The sequence below is a fragment of the Paramormyrops kingsleyae genome, chromosome 5 (assembly GCF_048594095.1).
Source record: "Paramormyrops kingsleyae isolate MSU_618 chromosome 5, PKINGS_0.4, whole genome shotgun sequence".
In the NCBI taxonomy this organism is placed as follows: Eukaryota; Metazoa; Chordata; class Actinopteri; order Osteoglossiformes; family Mormyridae; genus Paramormyrops; species Paramormyrops kingsleyae.
The window spans coordinates 7,668,807-7,684,619 of NC_132801.1; the positions used below are offsets into that span (position 1 = coordinate 7,668,807).

Consider the following 15,813-nt stretch of genomic DNA (forward strand, 5'->3'; position numbering starts at 1 on the left):
TTATGGGGACCAGGAAACCAGTCCCCATAAGGGAAAAAAAACAGATATTTATCACGTTATGGGGGGGGGACATTATGTCCCCATAAGGATAGGTAAACCCACTCACACACACAGACACACACACACACACATTTGTAATTATATCCTTGTGGGGACTCTCCATTCATTTCTATGGGGAAAACTCTAATCCCAACATGACGACCTTATCCCGTACACAGCCAGTTGTGATTGCATTTGCAGATCTTTGTGAGGACCAGAACAATGGTCCCCACATCAAAAAAAACAGGCTATTATGACATTGTGGGGTAGATTTGGTCCCCACAATGTAATATAAACCTAATCCACACACACACACACACACACAGTTACACCCAATGGGGAATTTAAACACACCACGTCACCCAAACCACATGTGTTTGAACAGCAGGAGGAAATCTATGCCACTTGGGGGGGATGCAAACGGAGCACAGAGCCTGGGGGTGTGAGGTGACAGTCATCTACTGAGGCACCATACTGCCCCCTACATATTTTACTGAAAATTAATGCAGTTTCTCATTTAACTACATTCAATTGGCATATATGGATGCAAGCTGTACTTATAATATGATATATATGAAGGAACACCCCCCCGGCAGGGCGTCCCTGATGGGCCTCAGGGTGTGTCAGTCTGTCTCCCAGCAACAGCAGAGCGACACACCGTCCTTTCAGTAGAACCTACCGTGTAGCTCTGCAGATGGATTGAATGCACAAGTTCTTGTATCGATTAGTTAGGTCTGAATTTTCTGGTTATATAACTGGCTGTGGATGATTGTGACGCCCGTGACCTCTGACCCCAGTGTTCCTGGCCTGTACCCGGCATCTTTATCTCTCTGACTTCACGATCCTTTTCCTGGACCTGCAGGCGTCGAGCGGCACGTCCCTGAGTGCGTCCCTGATCCCTGTCACGTGTCCCCGTGCGGCCCAGGTCTCCACGAGGCTCCACGCGGACCTGGGCCCCTGCCGCCCACACTTACAGCCCTGACCTGTGTCTGCGTCGGTGTAGCGGCTCAGCGACCTCTGGGAGGCTAGGTGGCTCCGCTCGTGGTGCCGGTGCCCGTGCCTCTGGCCGTCCTCGGGGATCACCCTCTCCAGCGAGTAGTCGTCCAGCTGCATGCCCCTCCCGGAACGTCCCTGGTAAAGGAAGCAAGCGAAACACGTCAGGGGGGAGGAGTCAGCGATGGTCTACGGAGGGATAGTGGACATTGGGGGGGGATCAAGGATTATAGTGTCACTGGGGGTTTGCGCTCTTGCCCCCTGTGGGCAGGGCTGTCAGCGCAGACATGCGTCGGGATCCCGGACGGTCCTGCCCTGTAGGGGGTTTCCATCTCCAGGCCCTCATCTTCCTGGCTGTCCCATCGCCGGTCCAGGTGGTCTGCACCAGTGCCTCGAACACGGCTGTCTGCCTGCTGGCGTCTCTCCTCGATCCCGAAACCCAGAGCTGCTCCGCCTCTCAGCCATGAGGCTGGGCGACGGAGGGTCCCCCGGCGCCCCGGACGATGCGGGAGAAGCGACAGCCAATGGGAACAGGCCATGTCGCAGGCAGGGAAGGAGCAGGACAAAGAGAGGAGTTCCTCCGTCTGCGGTGTCCCAGCAGAGCAGCATCCCGGCCGCAGGACGGCTCTGGGCGGCTGCAGCGCTCGCAGGCTTTACTGCAGTTATTATTGCCGATTTAAAACTGGTTTTAGTGTCACCCTCAGGCCGAAAAGGGCCTGAATTTGGGGGAACATCTGTGATCTTGTTTTTCTTAAAAGCAAATAATTATTTTGAATTAAACGCAGGGGGAATTATATTACATAGAAAAAAAATTTAGAGATGAAATTCTTATTCCGTCAGCCAAATACAAGTGGGCTAATTGCCCCCAAATTTGGTCATATGATCTGTGCCTGGGAGGAATGCCCCTGTAGTGGCATAGCTAAATTGGGGTTTATAGGGCTGGCAAAGTGGGGGGGGGGGTACATACACTGAGGTTATTTCCATGGGGTCTGGGTCGTCTCCGCTGCTGAACAAGCAGGCAGGCAGGCGGGCGGTTCACAGACACAGTGACATTATAGGGACAGACGAGCACAGTACAGGGCCACCGAGGAGACGGCCAGGAAGAAGGAGGAAGAGGGACGGGGTGCAAGATTGGGTTTTAGGGCCAGAGAAGAGTTAAGAGGTTGAGGGTGAGAGGAAGCATAACATTCGTAACATTCCCCCAAGGGGAGAGTGGAAAGGAGGGATAAGCGGTGGGCATGCAGGAGAAAAGAGCAGGCAGAGGTATCAAGAAGAGAAGAGCAATAGAAGAAGGGGCACCAGAAAAAAGAAAAAAATGAAAGAAGAGGAGAAAGCAGAAAGAAAAGCCAGTTAGACAAAGAGAGACTGGAGACCGCAAGAGACGGAAAGAGAGATGGAACGGTAGCACGGCTCACAAGGCCCCGGGGGATACCCCACACACACCATGAGGGATAGGGGTCAGGCCCCGGGGGAATCCCCACACACACCCTGAGGGACAGGGGTCAGGCCCCGGGGGAATCCCCACACACACCTTGAGGGACAGGGGTCAGGCCCCAGGGGATACCCCACACACACCCTGAGGGACAGGGGTCAGGCCCCAGGGGAATCCCCACACACACCCTGAGGGACGGGGGTCAGGCCCCGGGGGAATCCCCACACACACCTTGAGGGACAGGGGTCAGGCCCCAGGGGATACCCCACACACACCATGAGGGATAGTGGTCAGGCCCCGGGGGATACCCCACACACACCATGAGGGATGGGGGTCAGGCCCCGGGGGAATCCCCACACACACCCTGAGGGACAGGGGTCAGGCCCCGGGGGAATCCCCACACACACCTTGAGGGACATGGGTCAGGCCCCAGGGGATACCCCACACACACCCTGAGGGACGGGGGTCAGGCCCCAGGGGATACCACACACACACCATGAGGGATAGTGGTCAGGCCCCGGGGGATACCCCACACACCATGAGGGACGGGGGTCAGGCCCCGGGGGAATCCCCGCACACACCCTGAGGGACAGGGGTCAGGCCCCAGGGGATACCCCACACACACCATGAGGGATAGGGGTCAAGCCCCAGGGGATACCCCACACACACCATGAGGGACGGGGGTCAGGCCCCGGGGGAATCCCCACACACACCCTGAGGGACGAGGGTCAGGCCCCAGGGGATAGCCCACACACACCATGAGGGATAGGGGTCAGGCCCCGGGGGATACCCCACACACACCATGAGGGATAGGGGTCAGGTCCCGGGGGATACACCACACACACCATGAGGGACGGGGGTCAGGCCCCAGGGGATACCCCACACACACCATGAGGGATAGGGGTCAGGCCCCGGGGGATACCCCACACACACCATGAGGGATACGGGTCAGGCCCCAGGGGAATCCCCACACACACCATGAGGTATAGGGGTCAGGCCTCGAGGGATACCCCACACACACCATGGGGAAACTCCACATGCAAGCACACACACACGCCACCCTGGTCTCTTGCTGTGTTGCCATGGTAACATCTTGTGGGGTTTATTTTGACTGCCCCCACAGCTGCCCTGCCTACCTAGGCTTTAAAAAGGAACAAGCACATGCCCATTTTGGCGAGACGAAGGTTTGGGCACCCTGACCACCTGGTGGAAATGTGACAGGAAAAGCCTGACACATCAGTTTCTGAGACTCGACCGATGTAAAAGACAGGAAGAAGGAGACAGGGAAAGACAAAAACAGACGGCGATTAGGGTTACAAGTGTGTGGGTGGCATTCTATTGTATTGGGTGTCTTGACTGCATTCTTCCTTTGACTAGGTCGCCTCTCTGCAATTCACGTAGGTGTCTGCCTGTCCCTCACTCTCCAGCTTACAAATATTCCAGTACCAAATATTCTAGAATTTTTATTAACAACCCCACCAGCACCTCATGGACGTGATACTCCTCCCCTTCTTTGGAGATCCTCGGCTCTGGACTGAATTCCGGGAGACAGACCGAGCAACAGAGCGTGCGGCGACGGGCCAGAGGTGAAGAGTGGAGAAGATGGAGAGAGGTGGGGATGGGGGGGGGGGTGATGCTCACTTGGTAGTCTGCTGAAAGCCGGGGCATGGAAGTGGCCCTCCCATGCCCTTCCACTGGGGGGCAGTGCTCACTGTCCGAGTAACCATCACGCCTCATCTCTCTCATCTCTACTGTCTGCAAAACAAAGGGGGGGCAGGTGTGACTATCACTAGTCTGGGGTGGCCAAAGTGAGGCCTGGTTTAGCCCAGGTGTGCATCAGTAGGCACCCGGGGAGGAAGCCAGACAGGGCCCCAGCATGCCGGCATGATCCGCCGCTGTACCGGACCCCCGAACGACCCCTCCATACATCCATCTGCGTGTCCATCGGTGTCAAAGCCGGGTCGCCACCGCAGGGCTGGGCTGAGGGGGGCGCTCTGCCAGGGTGCGGGACATGGGTGTGGAAGGGACCCAGGGCGGGAGGCAAAACTCAACAGTGAGGATGGAGGCTCATTTGTGAGCTGATTTTTTTTTTTTTTTTTGGGGGGGGGGTGTACAGATGGAACTGCGTGAAGGCTGTTGGAGAAGTGTAGATGGTGTGGGGGCATAAGATTTCATAGACACAAACTGAATTGTGGGTTGGGCACATCATGGGACTGATCACATATGATCTGTGCCTGATTTTTAAGACTAAATAACATGGCTAACACAGACTGTTTGAGTGTTTATCACATTATTCCTGTTAAAAGAGGGCTGTAGGAACCCAAGAGAGGCAATATTCTGCCCAGTTCTGTTGATCATGTCTGCAATATGATTAATCGTAATTGTGTCAGGATCAGCCCCTACCCTGTCCTGTTTTTTCCCTGTCTGGCCAGCAGGTGTCACTGGTCACCCCTTTCCTAATGCTTGAGTCCTTCATGATAATGACACACACCCAAGTCTTGTTAGTCCTGGCTATACTGTTTGAGGCCGTTGTATTTTTAATGTCCCTCACCTGTGCCTTGCTGCTCCCAGCCACAGTGTTTGGTTGATTATAGCCCGCACCTGTCCCTTGTGGAAGGCCTTGCCTGCGCTTACTCTGTTCTCCAGTTGGTCATTGTGTCGCTTACTGCCTGTGCTGCTTTGTGTTTTGTTCTCTGCTTTGCTGGTCCCCACAATGTAATATAAACATAATCCACATAGACACACAGACACACACCTATAATGGAAGTTGACGAGTGTCCGCTTTGTACACAATGAAGAAAGGTTGTAATGAAATATCTTCCTCACTGTTTTAACTGAAAACAGAGTTTTCAGCTCTGGTGCCAGACATTTGCATTGTGTAATACATTAACCCTGCACAGTCATACCTGCGCAACGGCGTTACCAAGATAAGACTGGACTTCTAACTGAGCAACGCAAGACTCTTCCAGATGCTAATGACGGCCTACACTGTACCGCAAAATTCTGACCACAGTCCTACCGGGCATCTCACCGTCTCCAAGCTCTTTCTGTCATTTTTTTGGTGGCATCAGTGAAAGGCACATATTCCTCAACAGGATTCATTTCACCACCATGGGCACCATTTCTACCAGCACATTTCACAGCCGCCTGTGCCCATTGCATCCAGAACCTTCCACAGGTCTCTCTAAAGGAGAGTCAATCACTCGCAAGTGGCATATGAATGTGACTCAGCACAGAGATAATGCACTGGTGTATAGAGTGAAGATCAGTTAGCTTCAACAGTCCATGGGTTCTCCTGGATTCAACTTTAAATGTTATCACTTAAACACGGATATTTTTTGGTACTAGTCCAAGTTCGTACATTTGATAATTTTTGCCCTCTGTGGCTGTTTGAGACACTGCAAAATTTATCTGCAAATCTATATTTGGGGTTATGTGCTTGCGTGCACATGTCTTACCCCAGGGTCATGCTGGTTGCTGTGCAAGTCATCCAGGTGTGGCCTCTCTGGACTCCAGCTGTCAGCTTTCCGGAACATCTCCTGTGAGCGTGAACCCACCCAAGGCTGGCTGTCTATCATGCCTCCCGCTGGGGGCCTGTGAGAGTACGACAGGAAATCTAAGTTTGGAGGAGGGGGGGGGGGCACTATGGTCCACCTGTGGCCTTAAGGAAAACTACAACAGAGGAGACGACTTACAAAGCGCTGACTGGTTCTGGACGTGTTTCCGGGGGGAGGGTGACTCCTTGGCCTCCGTCCTTGGCTGGGGAAGGTGGCTCCATGCGTTGAAACATTAACGGCGTTCGGTTCTGTGTGATAAACGACATGGTTCTATAATTGGTATCGCACTCTAATGGGAAAGCGGATCACAACGTCTGCAGTACAAACGAAGGGCTCCGGCAACAGCAGAGGCACAGTCCAAAGGCTGTGCTGTCATGCAGGCACCAGAAACTGACTATGCCAATATACAAAAAGACTGGCCGGCGAAAGAAGTATTCCAACAAGTTCGATTCAGCGACCCTGTGGTTCTTATAAGTTGGGCACGTTGCATTATTGGAGAACAACAAACCACAGCAGTATGTTAGCTAAAGGCACAGAGACACCAGAGAATAATTATGTTCTCCAGTATATCAAAAAACAGCTTAGAGATAATTACGTCTTGTCGCCAACTGATACCCAGGGATTCATAGAATTGCCTCAAAATGTGTCTAATCCTATGGCACAATGGTACTAAAGATGATGAAGAGTGCTGGGTCCTTCAGAGTTCAGTGTTCACCAAAGAGAACAAACCCAACACGTCAACAGCTAGAAATGGAGGCCAGTGAGAGGACAAACAAGCAGAAATGTGCATCACCGATCTGAAATCAACGGAGGAACTTGTCAGTCAAAAGTCTAGCACGGTTCGAGCTGTGCATCGGAGGCTGGAGAAACACAGGACAGACATACCAGAACAAGTAAGAAGGGGTGCAGAAGAATTCGAGGTATGGAAAGAAGTCAGGCCATGGGCTGGAGTGTCTGAGGAAAGCTTATACACCGAGGGAACATGCGGCTCATACACAGACTCCAGCTTGGAACAGAACCATCCATGGATGTTGAGAGGACTTGGTCTCTTTATTGAATACAGGCTAATTATATTCTTTATGGGCCTCCAGTCACCCTACGCCTGAAACCGACAGTATGCATGATCTACTTCATAACAGGACCACAAAGAGGCACCAGAGTAACCACTGAGCTTGTCGTTCTGTCAAGGAGAAACAAAGGCTGCCTATTTCAGGTAAACATAAATTTGAACAATCGACTGTTGGGACAGATGAGCTCTAGTTTTATAGATTGCAGCAGGGATAAGGCAGTGATCACATGTACGGTGCGGTCTCTAAAGCGATGGAGAGCAGGGGTCTGCAGGAAACAGGAGAGGAAGAGAGGATATGGAGACCGTGAAGTGGGAGGCAGAGGTGGAGGTAGAGCAGGTTCTCCATGCGGTGAGAGAGCACATGGAGAGCCTGTGTGGTGAAGCCAAACCAGTACCTGCTCCTCCCTCAGAGCCTGAAGCTTCTTAGCCTTGCTCTGTCGGTAGTACTCCATGATCATCATGGCTGCATAGATCTTCCCTACGGTCAAGTCGGTTGCTGCCAGGAGAAACAAAAAGTTACCATGAGTGATTAGTCGATGTGAGATGGGCCTCTGGCGGGGGGAACGGGAGCGGCGGACGAGATGAAGCACAGACATGCTAAGTTGCATGCAATATTTCCTCGCAATCAGGAATGTTCTAGAAAACCAGCTTTGATTCTGAGTGGATTTAGCATTTATGGGAAGGTGTGGAGTGGTCTTGGTTGCAGCATATTGTGTCACATGATGCTCCCAGCAGTCACTGAGAAGGTACTGGGTAGTACTGTATAGGACTGGGCTGGGCTCCAGCACAATGCTGTCTAACAATCTGGAATACGGAAGCAGAAATGGCAAGCCATGCTTGTTCAGGGGGTCCTAAGCAGTGAATGGTGCTGAATGAGACAGAAGCTGTCTTCTAGTGGTCAGGTGATTTGGGGAACCAATCCCTTTGCGGCTCACCCTTGTGCGGGGTAACCAGCATGTCCAGGTTCTTCTGAGAGAGGTTGGGCCATATGGCCATCATCTCTTTCCGCAGCTCTGCATCCATCTGGTGTTTGTCTGCGCCCCCTGTTCATGGGCATCGACACACACGCACAAACATTGGACACACGGGAGGACAGGCACCCACACGCGCATACAACAGCCTAAATACACAGCTAAATCACAGGCATGCATCTGTACGTGGGCGTGGTTATTTTTGTGGATAAGTGCTTGTAGACACCACCAGAAGGTTGCCCCCACTGTGATTACACTGTCTGGGGGAGGAATTGTCTCTCTAACCCACGTCACGCCAATGGATCTCCAGCCACAGAGATCAGCAGAAAAGGCTGATTTCCTTTAGCCACCCTAAAATATTATTATTTGTATGCCTACTTTTGCGCTACTTATAGGAATGTTGTATTAAATGTTAATATAAGGCTATTTCTATTGTTATCACTACAGATGGATAGCTATGTCTAGCGGCATAAAGGCTTTACTTGTAATGGATTTTTCAGTGTTTAAATGGCAGCCTGATGACTGTAAGGCGAACGAGGACTTTGAGATACTTTACTCACGTACCCTTGGCTATCTTGATATCCAGCGCTGTGCGGATTAAGGCCATGAGGGTAGAGTTGAAATAGACAGTGTTGTCGTCACCGACTGGCAGGTCCATCCTTAGCAATCTCTGTGGAGAGTCAGTCAAGGTGGATGAGGGAGGGGGGTTTTGGAAGGTTGAGCTGGCGTGTTCTGATCCTCATGGAAGGGGGGAGGGACAGGGGAGGCGAGATTCGGAGGGGGGCGCTCTATAGACTTTGACGTCTTTATGCTTCTGCGTTTGGCGTCATTTAAAGGCCAGAACCAACATTGCTTCACCGATTCTTCTTTATAGTTCCAGAATTTGGGAGAAATCAAGCCTAACCTATTGTCACTTTCATTTCCAGTCAATTGCCATGATCAGAATGCACTGGAACCTACTAGTTTTTGTGCTAATCCATTCAAGTCCCTGAGTGCTTGTGAGGGCCATGATTTCCAGTCCAAGAATTGAACTGGTGGCTATTAATTTACTAATTCTGATCCCAGGCAGGAATCCACTCTCAAAGTGCGCCAGCAAGCGCTGTCAACCCGTACGACTTCTGCAGATATACAGCTAGGTGTGTTTCATTTTAAGCAATACAATTAGTTGTAAACACAAGCTGCAGCTTAGCAATTCAGTGTAATCCTATAATAATGCATCCAAAGGAGCCCTTCTGTATAATACGTTTATAGCTGTGTAAATGATGTTTATTGGTATACAATGAGTCCTTACCACTAACGCACAAATGTTTGGGTTTTAATAAATTGTCCTAATAAGGGCCCCCACAAGCATCGAACAGCAGCATCGCGGTCAGCGTTTCAAATGTTCTTATCTTAGGGTGATATTTGGGCGGGGGGGGGGGGGGGTAAACCCCCCCAGCCATAGAGCACCCCACCTCGAAGGAGGTTCCCTGATTCTTCACAGAATAGTTCCTCGCTCAAACCAACAGATAAACGAAGGATTGGAAACAGTGAGCCGAACGCTTTGTGTTCAGCCTTCGTTTATCGTTTCTCTGGTCCACCACAGAGTACCGAAGCACATGACTGGCAGCGTGTCAGGCTGGCCGCTCAGCACGCGTGGGCACGTGTCGCCACGATGCAGCCCGGCACCTCCACTGCCCAAGCGCAGCCATGCAGCAAGACAATTCCCAGACCCCATGCAGCATGCAGCAGGCGCATAACACTCACTACGGGACAAGCAGCAGCGCAACCATGCACAGAAAGCGTTGCTGGTTTGGTTCGGTTATTTTTATTTTTTTAGTTTTTATTAGTTGAGTACAAACTTACTAAGACTCATTCACTGCTAGCCTAAAACAATGGTGCAAATCAGATTTTTTTTTACAGATAGTCTGACGTTAGTGCAATTTATAGGGTTAGACTATATTAACATTCCTCAGAGAAAGTGGAAAAAAAGTAATGGTTTGACCAACCAAATTTAGGGCGAATAAGCAAATGCAGGGGAAAATGTTACTGTAAAGTTATGGGGTCATACTACAAAAAAGGTACAAGAAAGTGCATCGTTAGAGAATCAAAGAAAAAATGTAGTTGGAGTCATGGAAGGGAGGTGGGAAGAAGACAAGCAGGAACAGGATGAGGAAATGTGAGGCAAAGAAATGAGGAACGATATCCAAGCTGGCCAACGATATCCAAGATGGCCAACGATATCCAAGATGGCCAACGATATCCAAGATGGCCAACGATATCCAAGTTGGCCATGTTCACTAAGCAGGGGTCATACTGAAGGGTGAAGCTCCTCAGCAGGAAAGATCTGGGGTGACTGGGGGGTGCTGGATGTCATACGATGCCACGGGCTTTCACTTTCACTTTCAGATTAGGGGAAACGGTCTCATCAGAGTGCTTGGAGGTCGCACACAATGATTTGCTGGGAGCTGACATACAGCTCTGGAAAAAATTAAGACACCACGGCAAAACTTTCAGTTTCACTCATTTCTCAGTTTATGGGTACACGCCCGTGTAAAATATACATTTTTTTTTTCTAAGCTGCAGCCTGGCTTTTCTCTGTTTCTTGTTAATGAAGGGCTTCTTCCTTGCTTTCTGGGTCTTCAGTCCTGCTTCTAGGAGCCTGATATGAACTGTCCTAGCAGTGCACTTCACAACACAAATGTTTCACATTTTTTTGAAGGCTACTTGAGGTCACCCTCCGATTTATGAGGCACTGCTGGATAAGTTGACAGTCATCTCTGTCATTAGAAAGTCACTTCTGCCCTCTGCCTGGCTGGTCATTGCCAGTGTCTCCTGCTTCCCCTGGTTCTTGTGTACTGCTGTCTTAGAACCTTTCAGCTGGGAAGCAGCCTGCCTTGCAGTGTAGCCTTTTTCCAGCAGAACCAGGGTTATACCAGGATTTAAAAATGCAGAATTTTTTTAAATAGAGTGGTCTCTTAATTTTTTCCAGAGCCGTATGTTTCATCTCCTATGCAAACCTATTCCTCCCCCATTTAATCAGTACAGAAGCCCACAGTAGCTGAGCTGTGGACCTTGGGAGCGGTTCCATTTGGACAACAGGCCCAGAGCCGTGGGAAAGCAACCACAAGGTGGGGCAGAAGATTCAGGTGAGACGGAGAAGCAGTGGCAGAAGAGCATTAGGGAGGATGTGGCGAGGAAGCGAGGACCAGGTGATGCGGTCTCCTTTCTGGGGTGAGCTTCTGCGGAACACTCTCCCAAAACAGCTTCCCTGTCTCCCTCATGACCCAGCATCCTCTTAAATATCCTTCTCCTATCTACTGTGTCCTACTATATGCTTCTACTGGACACTTAGCTTAAACCTTCAAACCGTGCAACCGTTTCCGCTGCTCCGTTTGCAGCCCAAGGCTTCATTAATCATGGATTCGGCCACGAAAGTGTTTAGACAGCAGTGACCTGGACGTCCTGCTGACCCAGTAGGCGAAACTGAAACAGGAGCTGATCTTGTGTATGAGGGACATCAACCATAGATAGAAAAAGTAACTCTGTGGGGTGTGGCCAGGTAAATGGGGAGAACAGGAAGGGGGGGAGAGCAGCGAGGGGGGGGAAGAAGGGCAGGCCTGTCTGCCAAGGCCTAGTCTGACCCCATGCCACTAGGAGGGGGGGAAGGGGGCGGGGGCTAGGCATGGTGGTTAAAACTTAGGGGGGTGGCATGCAAAGCAAAGGGAAGAGATACTAGGCACAGCAGGTAGATTGGAGGGATCAGAAAAAGACTAACTGCATTGATATAAACAAAGAAAGGACAGGAGGAAAAGTCAGTCCACAGGATCCCTACACTGTCTGCTAGGAAGAGACTCTCATTCAGTAAAATGTCTGCCTGTTAGCACTGTAACTGACATTAGGCACCTGTTATTTTAAACCTTCCCATTCGAACATGATTGGTTCTCCTCAGCCAGTGGAAAAGCTTTATGTGTGTGAATTAATGTACACAGGATTCTGGGAAATAGAGAGAAACCCAGCCTGCCTGCCGTGTGTGTGCGGGACGTTGCCGGGTGGCTGGCCGCAGGAAGGGAAGACATGGGGGACCGAAGAGCCGCACCCCTCATCCGCCCCTCTGCATCTGCACGGCTGCGCGCACGTTTGCACGTTTTCACGTTTGCGCGTTTGCCCGAGCGTGGCTGACCTGCGCGACATGCGCCCGCGCTGGGGCCCTTCCTCGAGGAAGCCCTTACCGCCATCCTCGCTGCTTTGGCTTCGAAGGCGGTCTCATGAAAAAATCACGCGCCATACATTAGAGTTTCCACTTTAATGTATCTTTTTTTTCATGGGTCTCGGTGGGGGAAACACGGAAAAAGCGGGGGAGCCTTTCGACGCGTGATACTCCCGTTCGGCCGCGGTCGCCGGCACGCTGACGGCAGCCCAGAGCTGGCCCCTCGCCTCGCAGATTACGGCGGACGTACGTGGGCAGAGTGCGGCACAGAGAAGCGGACAAGGTCGCCCCGTCCCCCCCTCCTAGCGGACAGGCTGACCGGGCTGGCTTCACTGACCCTTCACAAAACCACAACCACGACCAAACCCCCCCACCCCGGGCAACTCCAAAAAACACCAACACTACAGACAACAGCGCCACCAGCCCCCCCATCCGGCTCGCTCTACCTTGTAGGCAACCCGGGCCGGGCATTTCTTCCCCAGACCCAGGGGGGGGGGCATGAGTCTGAGCATCTGATACATATCACTGTAACTGATCCTGCCACTGCAGTGCCAGAAAACACACGGGGGGGAATATATGGGATTTAAAATGATAGTAATAATAATAATAAAATGAAACAAACACCAAAATAAGAGGGGAAAAGAAAAGGAGAAGAGCAAAGTTACTGTTTTGGCTGGTCAGGTCTGGGGAGAGATTTGATCTGATTGCGTTTAATGGTTCTGCACAGAGGAATATGGGAGGGAGGAAAAGGTGGGGCGATATTAGGGTTAAAAACAATTCTATGCAAGCTGGGCATAGAACAGCAGGGGGTATTTGGCAGGCAGAAAGCACCCACTACTTGTCTGTACAAACGCAGTGATGTCAATGCAGTAAAACACCACCACTCCCCCCTCCCCACCCGGGCCACCGCCGCCCCCACCTTGATGCAGGCGGCTGTACCCACTGTGCCAAGCCACAGCCGAACAGCAAGCCAAAAGAAAAAAAAAAAAAAAAAACAATGTGGACACGCCGAAAAATCAGACGCGCTGCGCTTCTGGTTCTAAGAAGAGCCTCTTTAAACGGGCCCGCCTCATGCGTCTCTGGGCGGTCGCATTGCCCCGCGCATTCTCGCTTTGAGTTGGCATGGAGGAGAGGGATGGAGGGAAAGTAACGGAGTGAGAGAACGGAACGGAAATGAGAAAGAAGACAAGCGACATTCATTCCAGTCTCGATGCTAGCAGTTGGTTAAGGTTTTAGCGGAGTTCAAACCTTGCAGGCCACCCTATGGGGGCATTTCTTGCCTAAGCCCAGGGGGGGGTCGATAACTCGCAATAAACTGTACATATCCTTATAATGAATGCGCCCGCTGGAAGAAGAATACAGGGAGTTAGAGCAGGGAGAGCTGGAAGAAGAGCACACAGTTAAGAGACACAGCAATAGCACACAAGACTCCCTGTCCCAGCTTCAGGTCCGGGGTGCTGTTCCAGTGCAGGTTCCTCTTACCCGTCTCGGAGCCGCAAACGGCGGACCCCGAGCACCACCACAATGGTTAACTCTTCGCACGCTGATCCTTGACCTCCTCCCTCCATTTCATTGGCTACCCTCCTCTACGTCTACTGCCGAAATGATGAAATGTAAATTTTAAGACATAGTGTGTCCCTGAGTGTGAGAGAGACTGCGGCATCGTTGAGAAGCGCACATGCTGTAGATGAATGTTCATTACTATACTTTCATTTCTTTTCGTCTCTCTCTGTTTAATTGGATGATGCTTTACATTAACTGCACCTTCATAATGAATTCATTACTGCATTCATAGAATATTCAGTGCACCTTCGTAGTGCATTCGTAGAACATTCACAATCAGCATGTAAGTATACCTTAACATCCCAACATGCTTTAACGGCAACAAACATTATACGACTATACGATTATAATGTTTATTATTATCATATCTTATTTGTTATTAATGTATAATAAAGCTGTAAAGGTATGTTAAGAGGTATACTAAAGCATTGCAAGTCCCACTCCAAAGTACTGAAGTACCAAAAAAGTACCCCAGCTGGTTTGGTAGTTTAGGTACTGGAAAGTACCAAGTACTGTACCAAAAGTATGGTACTTGGTGTGGTGGAAGCACCCTTACATGCTACTTATGAATGTTCTATGAATGCTTTATGAAGGTGCACTGAATGTTCTATGAATGCTTTATGAAGGTGCACTGAATGTTCTATGAATGCTTTATGAAGGTGCACTGAATGTTCTAGGAATGGATTATAAAAGCATAATGAAGGTGCCGCTAATGTAAAGCGTGTAATTGTAAAGTTTAGGCTACATGTGGCTTCTGTTCATTTGTTCATGTATGATCAAACAGTAGCCATACTGCTGGACCTGGAGAGTTTATGTTAATAATAAACGGCAAGCATTGTGTTAATCCCCATCCCAGTGTGAATGTGGAGTTTTCTTTAACATCTTCTTTGAGCTATTTCAACCGAGAAACAGAAACCCAAACTGATACATATTTAACAGTCCCTATAAAATTAAAACGCCATTTAGCAGAAATGGAAATCTTGCCACTGATTCTTCTGTGTCTTTGCATTATTCCTTGGGCTCCATTTCCCACTGTCCCGTGCACCATTCCTACCCCCAGGATTTCGCAGAGCCATCCCTGGAACAGCACACTAGGGATGCAGGTACCGGGGAACATCGTGTTTAAAAGCTTTAAGCTTTCTGGGTGGGGATGGGTGGAGTTGGGGGGAGGCACAGTAAGGATTTGGAACTGAGGCAATTCCACAGGGAGTCTTTAGCATACTCAACTCACTAGATGCTGCGGAAAGAAACACAGAGGGCAGAGGGAGTGAGGGGGTAAACAGGTTGGTGGGAGAACAAGAAACACCCAACCTGTTGTACCTCAAGGTGTGTCTCGCTCTCCACCTAGTCTCACACACTGCCACACTGGCAGCAGGTTTAAGGCAAAAATGTGGGCTTGGGCTAGCACCTAGGGAAAGGTATGGGCTTGGGCTAGCATACAGGCAAGGGTGTGGGCTTGGACTAGCACCTAGGCAAGAATGTGGGCTTGGGCTAGCACCTATGCAAGAGTGTGGGCTTGGGCTAGCACCTAGGCAAAAATGTGGGCTTGGGCTAGCACCTAAGCAAGGGTGTGGGCTTGGGCTATCACATAGGCAAGAATGTGGGCTTGGGCTAGCACCTATGCAAGAGTGTGGGCTTGGGCTATCACATAGGCAAGAATGTGGGCTTGGGCTAACACCAAGGCAAGGGCGTGGGCTTGGGCTAGCACCTAGGGAAAGGTATGGGCTTGGGCTAGCATACAGGCAAGGGTGTGGGCTTGGACTAGCACCTAGGCAAGAATGTGGGCTTGGGCTATCACATAGGCAAGAATGTGGGCTTGGGCTATCACATAGGCAAGAATGTAGGCTTGGGCTAACACCAAGGCAAGGGCGTGGGCTTGGGCAGATTGCCTGAGTCTTTCCTTTATTGTTTTTTATATGTTGGGGGGGGGGGGGTTTATTACCAAACATTGAATTGTTGTCCCAAACAACAAAACGTAGTAGCCTAAGGGCAACCTGACA

The 15,813-nt window shown here is 50.6% G+C and overlaps 1 protein-coding gene across 22 annotated transcripts in view; it reads right to left on the minus strand.

Moving 5' to 3' along the window:
- Window positions 1-15,813, minus strand: part of LOC111845281 (voltage-dependent P/Q-type calcium channel subunit alpha-1A) — an 84,104-nt gene that overhangs the window by 4,932 nt on the left and 63,359 nt on the right. For 7 of the 22 annotated variants that reach the window (XM_072711989.1, XM_072711988.1, XM_072711985.1 and 4 more), the window contains 9 exons: window positions 13,499-13,595; window positions 8,626-8,731; window positions 8,026-8,133; window positions 7,486-7,586; window positions 6,160-6,269; window positions 5,923-6,058; window positions 4,106-4,219; window positions 2,000-2,038; window positions 1,014-1,170 (listed from right to left, as the gene is read on the minus strand). In XM_072711989.1, the coding sequence (XP_072568090.1) occupies window positions 1,014-1,170; window positions 2,000-2,038; window positions 4,106-4,219; window positions 5,923-6,058; window positions 6,160-6,269; window positions 7,486-7,586; window positions 8,026-8,133; window positions 8,626-8,731; window positions 13,499-13,595 (968 nt within the window). Of the gene's footprint in view, window positions 1-1,013; window positions 1,171-1,999; window positions 2,039-4,105; window positions 4,220-5,922; window positions 6,059-6,159; window positions 6,270-7,485; window positions 7,587-8,025; window positions 8,134-8,625; window positions 8,732-12,696; window positions 12,794-13,498; window positions 13,596-15,813 lie in introns of those variants that run through there. The other 15 variants (XM_072711995.1, XM_072711982.1, XM_072711997.1 and 12 more) reach the window with 12 other exon arrangements.